Source organism: Rhinichthys klamathensis, unplaced genomic scaffold, assembly GCF_029890125.1.
Source record: "Rhinichthys klamathensis goyatoka isolate OS25496 unplaced genomic scaffold, OSU_Roscu_1.1 h1tg000103l_1, whole genome shotgun sequence".
NCBI lineage: Eukaryota > Metazoa > Chordata > Actinopteri > Cypriniformes > Leuciscidae > Rhinichthys > Rhinichthys klamathensis.
In genome coordinates, this window is record NW_026606642.1 from 5,275,207 (window position 1) to 5,289,346 (window position 14,140).

The 14,140-nt window shown below is 34.9% G+C and overlaps 2 protein-coding genes across 6 annotated transcripts in view; one reads left to right on the forward strand and one right to left on the reverse strand.

The window, feature by feature from the left end:
• The window catches only part of LOC130086901 (carcinoembryonic antigen-related cell adhesion molecule 1-like), a 344,428-nt gene that overhangs the window by 20,987 nt on the left and 309,301 nt on the right, over positions 1-14,140 (reverse strand). The window lies entirely within an intron of this gene.
• LOC130086899 (uncharacterized) lies at positions 1,677-3,214 on the forward strand. The gene is made up of 4 exons (XM_056253120.1): positions 1,677-2,075; positions 2,191-2,358; positions 2,548-2,643; positions 2,722-3,214. Exons 1-4 carry the CDS (start codon positions 1,716-1,718, stop codon positions 3,046-3,048), a joined length of 951 nt encoding a protein of 316 aa, XP_056109095.1. The 5' UTR covers positions 1,677-1,715; the 3' UTR covers positions 3,049-3,214.

Sequence of the window (14,140 nt, forward strand, 5' to 3'; positions counted from 1 at the left end):
GTATTGTGCCAGTAGAGTTGGCTTTATGCATTCAGAAAATGATTCGTCTGAAACACTTCACGCTTGATTATTTGAACAGGAAAATTGAATCGTTCTCATATCAGCATACAGATAAGGTTGATAAACCAAAGCCAATTTCCAAAACTTATACCACAAAAATGACAATAGGTGGTAATGGTCATGAAAATGCTGCATTACTTCGGCTACTTCCATTTATGGTTGGCAATGTTGTACCAGAGGGAGATAGTGCATGGGCAGTGTTAATGGAATTGAAAGACATTGTGGAGTTAGTGCTGTCTCCAACATTTACTGAAGAAATGATTCAGTATCTACAGAGTAAAATTAGGGACCACAGGCAAATTCTTCTTGAAGTATTTCCAGATTTTAAGCTTCGGCCAAAGCATCACTTCATCGAACATTACCCAGAGCTGATCAGATGTTTTGGACCTCTTGTACATTTATGGACCATGCGTTTTGAAGGCAAACACCGCTTCTTCAAACGGGTTGTGCATGATACACAGAACTTTAAAAATGTGCTGAAGACACTGGCAAGCAGACACCAACATATGATGGCTTACCATCTAAGTTCGCCAGCGTTCTTCAAACCACATTTGCAGGCATCAACTGTGACATCTGTTTTAGTTTCAACACTACCTGAAGTGGCAATACAGTATATTAAACAGAAGACTGATAGTAACACTATATACTGTGCATCTCGAATCACCATTGATGGGACAAATATTTCTACTGGGGAATATTTTCCTGCTGGTTATGAAGCAGGGTTACCTCAGTTTTGTAAAACTGAGTCAATCCTCCTTGTGAACGATCATGTGGCCTTCCTATGCAGGGAGCACAAGTCCCATTATATTGAACACCTAAGAGCTTTTAATCTGTGTTTAGGTGATATATCTGTTAAAACTATAACAGATTTGAGCGACACATCCCCCCTTTCTGCCTACAGCATAGAGGGCCAGTTGCTGTTGACGCCAAAGCGATTTCTGCCTTTACAATAAGGTAAAGATTTCTACATTATTTGGAAATCCATGTCCAGTCAATCTTGTTCGAAACTATATTTTTAACTTGTCTTTTACCTTGTTGTTTTGGTCTCATAGATGGCAGAATCACAAAAACTTTTACTGAGAGTTTACATTGCTCCTGACATCGCCCACAAGATTACCCTTTCTACACGACCAAGTACAGTAGAAGAGTTGATTACAGTGATCAAAGAGAAATTCAGACCTCTTCTTGATTTTGATTTCAGCCTCCAATATGAAGACCCAGATTTTGGGGGGCAACTCTGCTTTCTAACAGACATTTCAGAACTGCCAGAGAAGGCTGTATTGAAAGTACACCGATCTGAGACTGATGCTGGCTCAGCTGCAACTTCAGACACAGAAATTCTCACTTATGCCCCAGGACGCTTGCAGAGTTGGCCTGATGTGTTCCAAGTTCCTCAATTTTCATATGACGTCGAGCACACCCTAAATAGTGGAAATACGGCCTATCAAAACAATGGAAAGTTCTTAAAATTAACAAAAGGCCAAAAACATGACATTCTAGAAAATATGGCCAAGGCAATGCACAGCTTTAAGGCTTACCCCAGTGACAAAGAAGTAGCTAAAGCAGCTGAGGCTCTTATTTCTAAGCATCCCTGCCTCACAGAACCAGGAAGTCAATGTGGATGGTATGGCTGGAAGACAAGCTTAAAGTTTAAGATGGGCAACTATCGTACAAAACTCAGCAGATCTGGCTGTGAAGAGGTGGCTGTTAACTCGGGGAAGAGAAGCCAAAATAATCCAGAGAGTGAGTCTCCCCACTCCAACATCAAAAGAGCTCGTCGAGCTGAGGTAAACTACCTACCAAATTTTCCAAAAGGAGAGAGTGCTGAAAGCTTGGAACAACAAAGATTGCAAATAGTTGAGGAAGTGTCTAAGACCGAAAGAAGTCTTGGGCTGATAGAGAAACTCATGCAAAGTACATTTGCGCTGCGTCGCAAACAGATCGTTGTAGATAACCCATCACAACCAGTGAAGGAATTTTTGGAAAAGTGGCCTGCACTTCGTTTGGAATCTCAGGTAATTTTCTCAGTTGCTGTCTGTTAGATTCCATTTTTTGTGCATTTATGTGTGTCTGTTTCTTTTGTTTTCTTGTTTATTTTTAAATGTTATTTGTTTGAATGCTTGCTTTCAGATTGCTGCAGAATTCCACAGAATTACTAATATCAGCTTGAAAAACAAGTTCTATGCAGAACTGGACAACCATACTCCTCGACTGATTGCTGTTTACAGGCAGAAGGCTGCCCGTACTGGCAAAGCAGCAGAAGCACTGAGAAGCATCTTTAGTGCCTTTGATCTTGTGGTAAATGTTGTTAATTACATTTATAGTACAAGTTAATTGGTTAATGTGCACAAGTATTTTATCTGTTAATAGTTTAAACCTAGCTTTGAACTTTTTTCGCTTTAAATTTCTTCCCCTCTTTCATCTGTGCTTTTATCTCTATTTTTTTCTTTTTTCTTGCACCACTAAGACAGTTCTGTCTTTTTTCAGGATCACTACGATATTGACAATAGACGTACAGCTGCACTTCGAGCCCTCCCTGTCTACTTGCGCGAAGATGACTCTGTGTTTTTCAAGATGTGGAATGTAGGTTTTTATACATCTCGTTTGAATTTTAATGTTATTTATCTGATTATGCTCATGAAGTTCTCTCATGCTTTTCAGACTGAAGAGGTGGATGAGCCAGACATTGCAGATTCAGCTGTAGCTCTTGTCAGCATGGTGAATGGAGACTCGACTTCCACTGTTCAGTTTGACCCTGCTCGGATTGCTATTGTGCTGGAAGGTGACATTGTTCTAAGGGACATTTCCAGGTTGGCTGATGCTTTTCTTTTGATGTTTGGTTTGATATATGCATTACATCTCAACTACCCCAAAGAGCTGACACACACATTTAACTTCATCCAAAAAGTCTTACTGGGCTTGGATGACTCAAAGCCACTAACACCCAGATTGCTGAGTCTAAAAAATGAGCTACTAATTAAGGAGTAAGAGGAATGGATGTACGAGCTCTATACAATTTATTTTCTGTTCTTTTCAGTTGTTGTGAGTGACTACTGTAGTTGCCCTATTAAACACTGAGCTCAAGATTTATAATTTCCCAGTGAAGTGGAGAATTTCATTTTCATTTTAGTATTCATTGGGATTGCGTTACTGAAAGCCACTAGCACCCAGATTACTGTCTAAATTTTATTTTTACTGATTAAGAGATTTTCTGCATTTCTGGATGCACAAGAGACTGTTTATTGTTTTTTATTTCACTTGTTGTGACTAATATTATTACAGTCTATTGTAATACTTATCTCAAATTTCTACATTTTCCAGAACACAGATTGTGTTCACTTAGTATTTACTGGGATTGCGTTACTGAAAGCCACTAGCACCCAGATTACGGTCTAAATTTTATTTTTACTGATTAAGAGATTTTCTGCATTTCTGGATGCACAAGAGACTGTTTATTGTATTTTATTTCACTTGTTGTGACTAATATTATTACAGTCTATTGTAATACTTATCTCAAATTTCTACATTTTCCAGAACACAGATTGTGTTCACTTAGTATTTACTGGGATTGCGTTACTGAAAGCCACTAGCACCCAGATTACGGTCTAAATTTTATTTTTACTGATTAAGAGATTTTCTGCATTTCTGGATGCACAAGAGACTGTTTATTGTATTTTATTTCACTTGTTGTGACTAATATTGTTAGTCTATTGTAATACTTCTCAAATTTTGAACACAGATTTTGTGTTAACTTAGTATTTACTGGGATTGCGTTACTGAAAGACTGCCCAGATTGCTGTTTAACAATTTTTTTTTACTTGTTAAAGAGTTTTTCTTGCATCTCTGGATGCACTAGTTTTCTACACCTTATCTGTCCTTTTCATTTGACTAATATAGTGACATTCTAATGTATACAGAGGTCTGTTATAATGCTGGCATGAACAGTGTAAAAACTTCTGAAATGTTTTAATGCATTATTAAACATTTCTAAAATGTCTAGTTGTGAATTGTGACACTTTTGTTACATTTTCAGGTAATGGCAGTGACGCATGTTAATGCATCAGGTTTGAATTATTCCTTTTGCAAAATAAAACGTACTTTCATGTATGGAGTTTGAAATTGTCTTCCTTTCTAATGTTTAAGGAATAATATTTTGCTAATGTTCATTTTGAGGTCATATTTCTTGAAAATTAAGTATTATATTTATTTTTAAATGTATAACAAATTTAGTATTAATTTCTGATTAATAACAATAATTAATTAATTATTAATAATAACTAATTAATACATAGAAAAAGTTTATTAAAATAAATAATTTTGAGTTAATCTGCTCTATAGATTTAAGTGTAACTGACTTAAAACAATTAATTTTTATCAACTTAAAAGTTTTGAGGTAATTGCTCTATAGATTTAAGTGTAACTGACTCAAAACAATTAATTTATCAACTTAAAAGTTTTGAGGTAATTGCTCTATAGATTTAAGTGTAACTGACTTAAAACAATTAATTTTATCAACTTAAAAGTTTTGAGGTAATAAGTTTCCTCAAATATTTTGAGTTATCTTAACTTATCGGGGTTTACAGTGTATATATGTGTGTGTTTACTGACCTGATCTCTGTCTTCTGGTGTAGATCAGACTGATGCATTCACTTCTTTCTTCATCATTACAGCGGACACACACTCTCCTCCTCCAGTCTCAGTGTCTCTGATAGTGTTGATCTCTGCTGGATCTCTGATGATTGTTGCAGGATTTTGGATCTTCTGGATCTGCAGGAAATCTAGAAAAATGTACCAAGAAGAAGGCAAGTATATATTCTCATTTTAAACAAGTAACAATACAAATAATAATTTGATAATATGCTCTAAATATTTTAGCCAACAGCTTATCATTTAATTCAAATTATTCTCATAATGTTGTTGTTAACATCCTTTGAAACCAAACTAACGTGTAGTTTGGCAGTTTCTGTTGATCACACTCATATCAGAATTCATGTCTATTTCTTTATAATGACATAATGTCGCTCTACTCGTCTCACTTGCGCAAAAAAACAGACTCTGTATTTCTCAAACAGCATCAACACTGGAAATGCAAAAACAGAAATGTTTATTTTTAATTTAAAAAAAAAAGCTGTCTCCATTTTTTTACTGTAGTCGTACATGTGCAAAGATGCAGCTGGTGCTCAAATTAAAATATATATGAATGATGACTTTTGTTGTGCTTGTTGAGCCTAAAAGCTGAATAAATACAAATAATGTAAAAAAACTTTACTTTTGTCAAACATCCCATTTATGTGTCTATCTAAATTTCACGATAAATACTCTTTTTGTGTGTGGACAATGTTATGGGTCTAATGCAAATTAAATTTGTTAATGTCATTTTTAAAAACTGCGGTGTTTGTTAACTTAGTTAACATAAATGTTGTGAAGAACCAGATCTAGTTTGAATCTTGCTGTTTTAATGCATCTATTCTTGTTCAAACAGTTGAGACTCGTGAAGTAGAGAGCATTTACGCTGAGACGACATTATACAAAAGAAACGCTCTGAAAGAATTGGTAAGACGATTTATTGTTAATTTGTTGAGTATTTTTATAATTTCAACAGAGAGTCAGATGTAGATGTGTGTGCTTGTGTTTTTATCTGTGTAATATGAAATCCCATTTCCACCACATTAGACAGAAACAAATCATGCTCAGGTAAATCATAATTATGACAAAAAAAAAAAAGACATACTAAATCAAAATTATGAATAAAAAAAAAAAAAAATCTTATGTGGCGGAAATAGGCTTTTATAGTATAATGATCTCTCACAAACCTCACACTGTCACGACGCCACAAATATCTGTCTTTGGTCTGGTCTTCTGTCGCGTACGGTCGTTGATAACAAACAACATAGATGATATGATGATATGATTATCCATTAAAAGTCTTTAATGGATAATCCACAACATGAACCTCTATAGAAAGCAGTAACAACCGTTTACTGACGAGATCGGGAAAAAACTCAAATGAAACACGAAGACTTAAATACAAGGAACAAACAAAGGGAACTACTTTAGACACAGTTGAACAGAATGACTGATCAAATGTAGTACCCCAGAGTGCAGTCTGGACGATGGGGCGGGGCGACACTTTTAGGCGGGGCGACACGTGTCGCTCCGCCCACCCCCAATTTTATTGGTTTATAATACCGCAATCTTATTGGTGTAGACGATTCAGGTCTGAGCATGCGCATTCCTTTAAGTACGATTTTATGAATGATTTGGCCGTATTAAAGAACTATTAAATACTTTAATCGTATGGCTTTCTTATCGGTTTATCATGGTAATTTTAGTTAAGATCTATTGCTGTTTTATTGTACTTAAGACACAGAATTGATTAAGTTATTGTTTAAAAACGAACGCTTGGTGACACAGCACCTGTAGGCCTACTTCAGTGAGATGTTTTACATTATAGGGCGTCATTCACTTGGCTTCTTTATACTTCTATCATGATCGGTGGATCAGCACAAACTCGGGATTTTACGCAAAGGATGATAATTCACTATAAGAATGTAGCCTAATAGCAGCTGATTTTAATTTTTAAAGCACGACCGTTTTTGTTTCATTTTTTAACGAGATGTTGTCCAATGCATGCATTATTTAGGCTACAAAGTGCAAAATAAAATGTTTAATGGCAAACTCATGTTTCATTGTTGTTTAGGCCTACCTGTTAATAAAATGAGGGCCTGTATATGGTTCTGTAAAGCCCTATGTTATAGTTTTAAAAGATTCATGTTTTCTAATAAGTGTCAACTGGTTAACATGTAGGCTAGCTACAACTATCTGTGACTGCGACATTATAAAAATCCTATCATTTATTTATCCACCCCCGCATTACGTGTATGTTTTAATCTGCGTAGTATAGGCTACGGGATAAAAATGGTTTTAAATATTAACACTCACATATAGGCTAGCTGCATAACCATAAAAAAAAACACTGCTGTAAATCTGTGCAATTATAAGGCCTATAATAAAATAAATAAAATACCCAGCAGAGAAGTGATATGAACATGTAGGCATATTGCTTAAATACGCTCTTGAGCACATAAATAATAATATTTGCTATAGCCTAGATCGACATAATAAATCTGTTTTAGTAAATAAATATATATATTTTTTCACATTTCAGCAGTGCACGGTTTTTATTCCTTTTGTAGCCTACGCACAAATCCCAATGGCCAGGGCTTGTATGCTATTTGGTAGCCTATCATTTTCTTATTTGTCATCGTGGTTTTGCTTTAAAATAAAATAAAACACACTTTTGGATTTATACAATGTTTTACTGAAATACAGTTATCATCATTTGTGTAAAATCCCGAGTTTGTGTTTATTCACTGATCCTAATGGAAAAACGAAGAAGCATTTACGAATGATGTAAAATTCCGGAGCCCTGCATGAAATGCGGAAAAATATTGTCTAGCCTAAATCAGCCTATAGAAATTATCTCTCCTTCTATGCCAGTAATTTCATGCCGTCATGATCATTGCTCACTAAAAGTGGCACTGACTTTATCTCCAGGGTAAATTAATAAATACAATAGTATCTAGGCTAAATCTCAAACAGTGTATCATCAGCAACATAGGCTATTTCGTGATATCGCCTAGCCCTAAAACTGCTCAATATTATAGCCTATAAAGCTTACAATATTACTTTTTGTAAAGCTGCTTTGAAACGATGTGAATTGAGCGCTATACGAATACATTTTGACAGGAACTTCATCTAACTTGATTCGTAAATTCATCAAAACATTATCCAATTGATCGTTACTGAAATAGGAAATCGCCATGGTTATAACTTAATATTTCTGTAGTAGCTATGGCCAAACAGCGTCGTAGATCATCCATAAACTCCTACCATAGACTCGTACATAATGGAATGCGCATGCTCATGCCTTAAGCATCTACGCCAATAAGAGTGCTGTATTATAGGCCAATAAAATCAGGTGTGGGCGGAGCGACACGTGTCGCCCCGCCCAAAAGTGTCGCCCCGCCCCATCGTCCAGACTGCACTCTGGGGCTACTCGATCAAATGAGAAAACATGGTAACAAATGACGAACTCAGACAAGTGGAAAAAGGGCAATGACTGAAAACAAACTCTAAACCGAAAATAACTGTGACATACCTATGTGGAGTGGGTGCTGGTGAACAATGTATCTGAGTTCATCATCGGTCCTGAGGAGGACATCCCCTCACATGCACATGTGTGACTTCTGAGTCAGAGTCCAGCCTGACACCACCTCGTGCGGGATGGGCACGACGTCTTGAGTCCACCGCAGATGGAGAGCCAGCGCAAGATGAAACGACCGAGTCTGAATATGAGTCTGACCAGCTCTGTAAACACACACCACCCCAAAGTCCCTAGTTCCTGCGGTGGAAACCTGGCTCTTGTTTGCCTTTTAGAATCTCTGTAAAAGACTAGATTTTTTTATTCATCTTCGTAATCGTGTGCTTTTGCTACCAGGAACGTCACACACACACACACACACACACACACACACACACACGCACGCACACAACAGCACCATCAGATGTTTATGAATTAGTTTGAAAAATCACATTTATTCTTATTATTATATCTTGTGTTTTGCATCTTTTACAGAAAGTTGAAGATGATACTACTTGTGTGGTTTATGCACGAATCTGAGTTTAATTGTGTAATTTCACTAAGAACATCCTGCAACGGCGTCAGACTCTGAGTCAACGGTTGAGTTTTGGGATTGTGAGAATAACCACGTTTCATCAGGAACTCACAGCAGACACGCAGCAGGATCATCCTGAAGGGGTTTAAAGTGTGATATTAACAATGGATTTATTAAATGCTCTCCTAAAAACTTTAAAAGTATTTGCCTTTATTATAATACAGGGACTTTAAACTAGTCATGTAAATCCTGTGGCCCATTGGAGCATTTTCATGTGTTACTCCTAAAGTCAAAAGTGTAAAACGTAGATGCAAACTACTCGTCAAAAGGAGTCAAAGTGAACCCTGGATGTGGTCTCATTTATTCATGTATACACATCTGCACAGATATGTGGTTTGATCTGTTGGGTAGACAAACAGCTTCTGCATGAGTGTGTGTCTCCTGCTGGAGGTCTGTGTTTGATGGCAGTTTGTGAGTGCATCTCTGAGGTGTGAATAGCGTGTGTGTGTTTGGATGCATGTCTGAGGTGTCTGTGTGTGAATAGCGTCTGTGTGAAAAGCTTGACGTTTCAGGTGTTTTTCCATTCCTGCTCACATGAAGCCGTTGACTTCTGCTCAACAGAGAATGATGTCTGACAAAAAGGTCTTAAATCAAACAATGATACTACTGTGAGAAATGAAAATATCACATACTTTGTGTACATATAAGGTGGTCTTATATGCAGTGATCCTGCAGTTAAGCAGTGCTACTCTTGCTAGAGCTGGAAATAACTACTGAAATATACTCTCAGAAAAAAAGGGTCAAGCATCATAGCCTACTTTACTCATTTAATTTATTAATTTATCAAATATAAATAAAGGTTATTAATAATGTTCACTTTGCCATTCCCATAGAGCGATTGAACATGGTAATTATATTTCTCCACAAAATAATTACTGCATGTATTAAGCTGCTTGATATTGAAAACTGGTGTTTCTAACCATATTATGCTAATGTGTTGTCTTAATTATAAACATGCTGGTTTACTACTACTGCTACAAGCAGTATGCATACTGTGTTGGACAACCATCTAGTGTCCAAACTAGGAATTCACTATTCAAAGAATGTTCATTAGATGTTTTGAATGCCATACATGCATCTTTCAAGCTGTGAAGGTTTTTGGCAAATGACAGTGAAACATACAATTTTAACATTAAAATACACCTGCCTGCTCGGAGTAAAACAAAAACTTGCACTTAGTGGGAAATTTCACTTTCAGAAAGCAAGACATGGTAACTCCATTGTGATAAAAAAAAAAAAGTACAAATAATTAATTTAAAAAAAAAAAGTTGTATTTGCATGGATGTAAGAATGTGGAATGTGCTGTAAGAATAAGTTTAAAAATTTGATTAAAAGGTGTAGCCTATGTAAGCATTAGCATCCGGAGAACACAATTTAAAACACATTATGTGATAACTGCAAGATGTCAATCTTAAAATGATAACATAAATAAACAGCTCTTTATCAATGTCGCCAATGGTGACATTGGTATCGGTAGTGCAGCTGATTCAGTGAAGAAATTGTTAAACTCGTTTTCTTTTTTTGCACATTTGTCATTACTCGGAAAATGTGGGACCAGAAGTGAAACCACTGAGAACCAAATCTCATGTCATCTCATCAGTATGAGGATTTTATCAAACAATCTCTCAAGCAATCAATCAGGAAGAATTTATCACATTTTCTTTTTATCTTCCGTGATGTGTTTTTCTTTTTTGTACAGAAAGTTGAAGAGCAGGATCACGTAGATTATGTGCCTGTCAGCATGAGAGGAATAAATACACTTAAATCTTAAAAAGTAGCAGATCCAGCTGTGTGATCATTTCAACTCAGCACAACCTCAGTCTGAGCTAAAGAATGTGCTAAATACAAAACCTTTTAACAATTATTGGTATTGTATGGATCAGTTTAGCATTTTGACTCTTAAAGCCTCAAAACTAATTCAGACAGTGCATTTACATCTCATTTATTTACATTAATAAAAATGTGGTTTGATCTGTTAGTTAGGTGAACAGGTTCTGCATGAGTGTGTGGTATTACAGGAAGTGTGTGAGCTGTCAGTATGTGTGTCAAGCATCACTTTTAGAGTTATTCATTGTGTTCATAACTTGTTCAAGAAAACTATGCATTAATTGTGATAAACCATAAAGCAAATGACAATGCCAATCCTTTTCCACAGATACTAAAGTTATTGTTCCTACTATATAATCATAAATTACGGTGGAATCTTCGGTAACACTTTATAATAACTACACGCTAATAATCATTAGTTAAGCATAAGCAAACAGTTAATTCATCATTCATTAAGCATTAATAGACATTAATAAGCAGTTTATAAATACAGCTATAAATGCTTTCTTCTTGATTTACAAGCATATCTATAATTTATTTAATAATTGTATTTTCATCCTTTATTAATGATCAATTTATTATTTCTAAATGAATAATTGCATTTTTTATAAGCCAGTTATTTAAGAGTTTTCAGTAGTTCATAAGATTACTTAGAACGTGTAAGTAAATGATTAATAAACTATTTAAATGTACATTCATACATCTTATTATTCAGACATATAGTGATGGTTACTTAGTGTGTTAATAAATGCTTTATTAACATGTATTTATGCTGTAATTCAGGGTTAATTTGGGTAGTTATAAAGCATTTAGTAGTGGTCAGTTAACTATGTTTGTGAGCTAATCTAAAGTGAGGACTATTTATGCCTTGTAAAGCATTTATAAATGAGATTTAAAGGCTGTTAAATATTTCGATGTTCTGTATCACTGTGTTGTGTTTGTTACATTTTACTGTTTAGAAGATTGATGCGCCTTCAAATCTCCTTTATAAATGCTTTACAAGCCATGAATAGTCCTCACTTTAGATTAGCTCACAAACATAGTTAACTGACCACTACTAAATGCTTTATAACTACCTGTATTTACTACATTTACTTACACTTTCTAAGTGATCTTATGAATGACTGACAACTCTTGTTTGTAAATAATGCTATACTTCATTTAGAAATTATTAATTGATCATTAACAAAGTATGAAAATACAATTATTAAACGCATAATAGAAATGCTTATGAATCAAGAAAATAAGCGTTTATAGCTGTATTTATAAACTGCTTATTAATGTATATTAATGCTTTATAAATGATGAATTAACTGTTTACTCATGCTTAACAAATGATTAATAGCATGCAGTTATTATAAAGTGTTACCATCCCAGTTTTACTGTAGTAACAATCACAAATAACGGTTGTTGGTAAAAGTTTAGTGAATCAGTGTAAAAATGTATAACTCAGTGATTCAAAATTAGCTGTTATTTCTGATAACACACACACAAATATTTTAGAGACTCTAGAGATTCCAGCCTTCATGAATGAATCATGTTATTATATGTACCAAGAGCATTCAAAGGTTTTTCAAGTTAATTTCCTTGTTTCAGTATCCAGGAAATATTGTGTCCACATTGCAAACAATATTTCTCTTATGAAAACAGCTTATTAAAAAAAACTTTAATGTTTGTAAAACTACAACATTCATGTCCAGTTATTGTTGATGTTTGGATCAAATATTTTAGCATAGCAGCTTTGAATGACTTTTTAAAAAAAATATTTACCATGTCATAAACACCATGGTACACCTCTATTAAGGCTATCTACATATTGATGAACACCAGATGAAAGACAAATCCAAAAATAGGAACAAGAGAACAAGATTTCTGCCAAAAGAACGAACCAAGAAAAACCATAGGTCTAATAAAGCTGAAGGCTAGACTGGACAAACAGAGTATTAAAGTGAAGACAATAATCTCAATTAAACAGTAATAATAATCTACAACACAAACACAGCAGCAAAATACAATAATGCCATGATAAAATCGAACTCAAAAATCATAGCTGAACATACTTCATTAATAAAACTGAAAGAGACACAAGATGAAAAAAACAGGCAAATAACACGACAGGTCTTCATCTCCAAACATGCCAACAAATAAAATGAAAGAAAGAATCAGCACCTCATAAAATGTCACAGATATTTGTTCTCAACTTCAGGTTAGAAAGACTGACTCATTTTTGCACATTTCAACATGAAGATCAAAATAAATCTAATAAATGTATGAAGACTTAAGACGCTTTATCAAGTACACACACATTTGTGTGTTATTATTGCTGTAACATTCCTCCATTAAGTATTTCTCAGGTTTAATGCCAGAGTAACAACATTTAACACATAAATTTAACATTAACAACATTTATGCGTCCAATTACGGGCATTGGATATAAAAAAAATACTCCGCAAAGTGTTTCACCAACTTTAAAATAAATCAATGAATTTCCAAGCTTATGATGTCTGTTTTGGTTCAGTGTTGCTGCTGGAAATATAGAAGTCCATGCTATTCTCAGTTGGTCAACTAGTGTTTTCTGATGAAGGTGGATAACAGTCAAATACATATATTGTTTGTATGTGGTGGTGGCAGATTGATCTGAAACAGTTAACATGAACGCACGCGCTTGACGTCACATCCGCAGACAGCGAGGGAAAAATCCGACCTGACAGAAAATAGGAAAAATAGGATACAGGCTTATAGGTGCACCCACTGTGAGCGGACAAGGTGTCAGTATGCTCACCAGGAGATGTTTGAGTCATAAATGGTCAAATAAAAAGGCTATTGTTACGTTTATTTTGGGGAAAAGTTGCAGGCTAAATTAAGGCTAAATGTGTTAATTTATCATTAAAATCACTAAAAAACAAATGATAAGAAATCAGTTTTTGATGTTGTATTTAAATGGGTATGTAATAGATGAAGTTGCACTGCACGACCACTGAAATCCCGACACAATTAGTTTCAGTATTAGTAGAGTTTCAGATGATCGTCTCTCCATCATTTCCTAATTCCTTCAGTGTCCCTTGCAATGAAAGTATCGAAGTTATAAATGATGTTACATTGTTTTATTGGCAGCCTCGGCCTGAGTTTGAGCCTCAGGTTCCCCTTTTTTTTATCAGCTTCCTCCTCCTGCAAGAAAACACAGATTCACAAAAAGTTAAAAGTAATGAGAAGGATTGATAGAGAATTGAAATTGTTTTTTCTCCTGTTGTTTGTGCAGAGGTTTTCTTTTATTAAATATTTAACAATGTCATAAACTGCACTGTGATCATCTGTAGTACAGTAATAAAAAAGTATAAATAAGTATTATAAGTATTATGATTTCAATAAGGCATCTAAAATAATTGAACCGTTGTATTGCTGTTTTCTAATAAGACACTTGCTCTCTGAAAGAAGTTGCATCGTTTCTCTATTAATTGTTATTTAGTTTATTAGAAGGTTTATTAGTTTACTGCCTCGTCCGTGAACATCTGCTT

Excerpts from the sequence above, each read along its gene's own strand:
- LOC130086899 (XM_056253120.1), top strand. The coding sequence starts at position 1,716 with ATGGGCAACTATCGTACAAAACTCAGCAGATCTGGCTGTGAAGAGGTG. Across the intron at positions 2,359-2,547 it reads TTAGTGCCTTTGATCTTGTG|GATCACTACGATATTGACAA; the intron begins GTAAATGTTGTT and ends GTCTTTTTTCAG. Across the intron at positions 2,644-2,721 it reads TGTTTTTCAAGATGTGGAAT|ACTGAAGAGGTGGATGAGCC; the intron begins GTAGGTTTTTAT and ends CATGCTTTTCAG.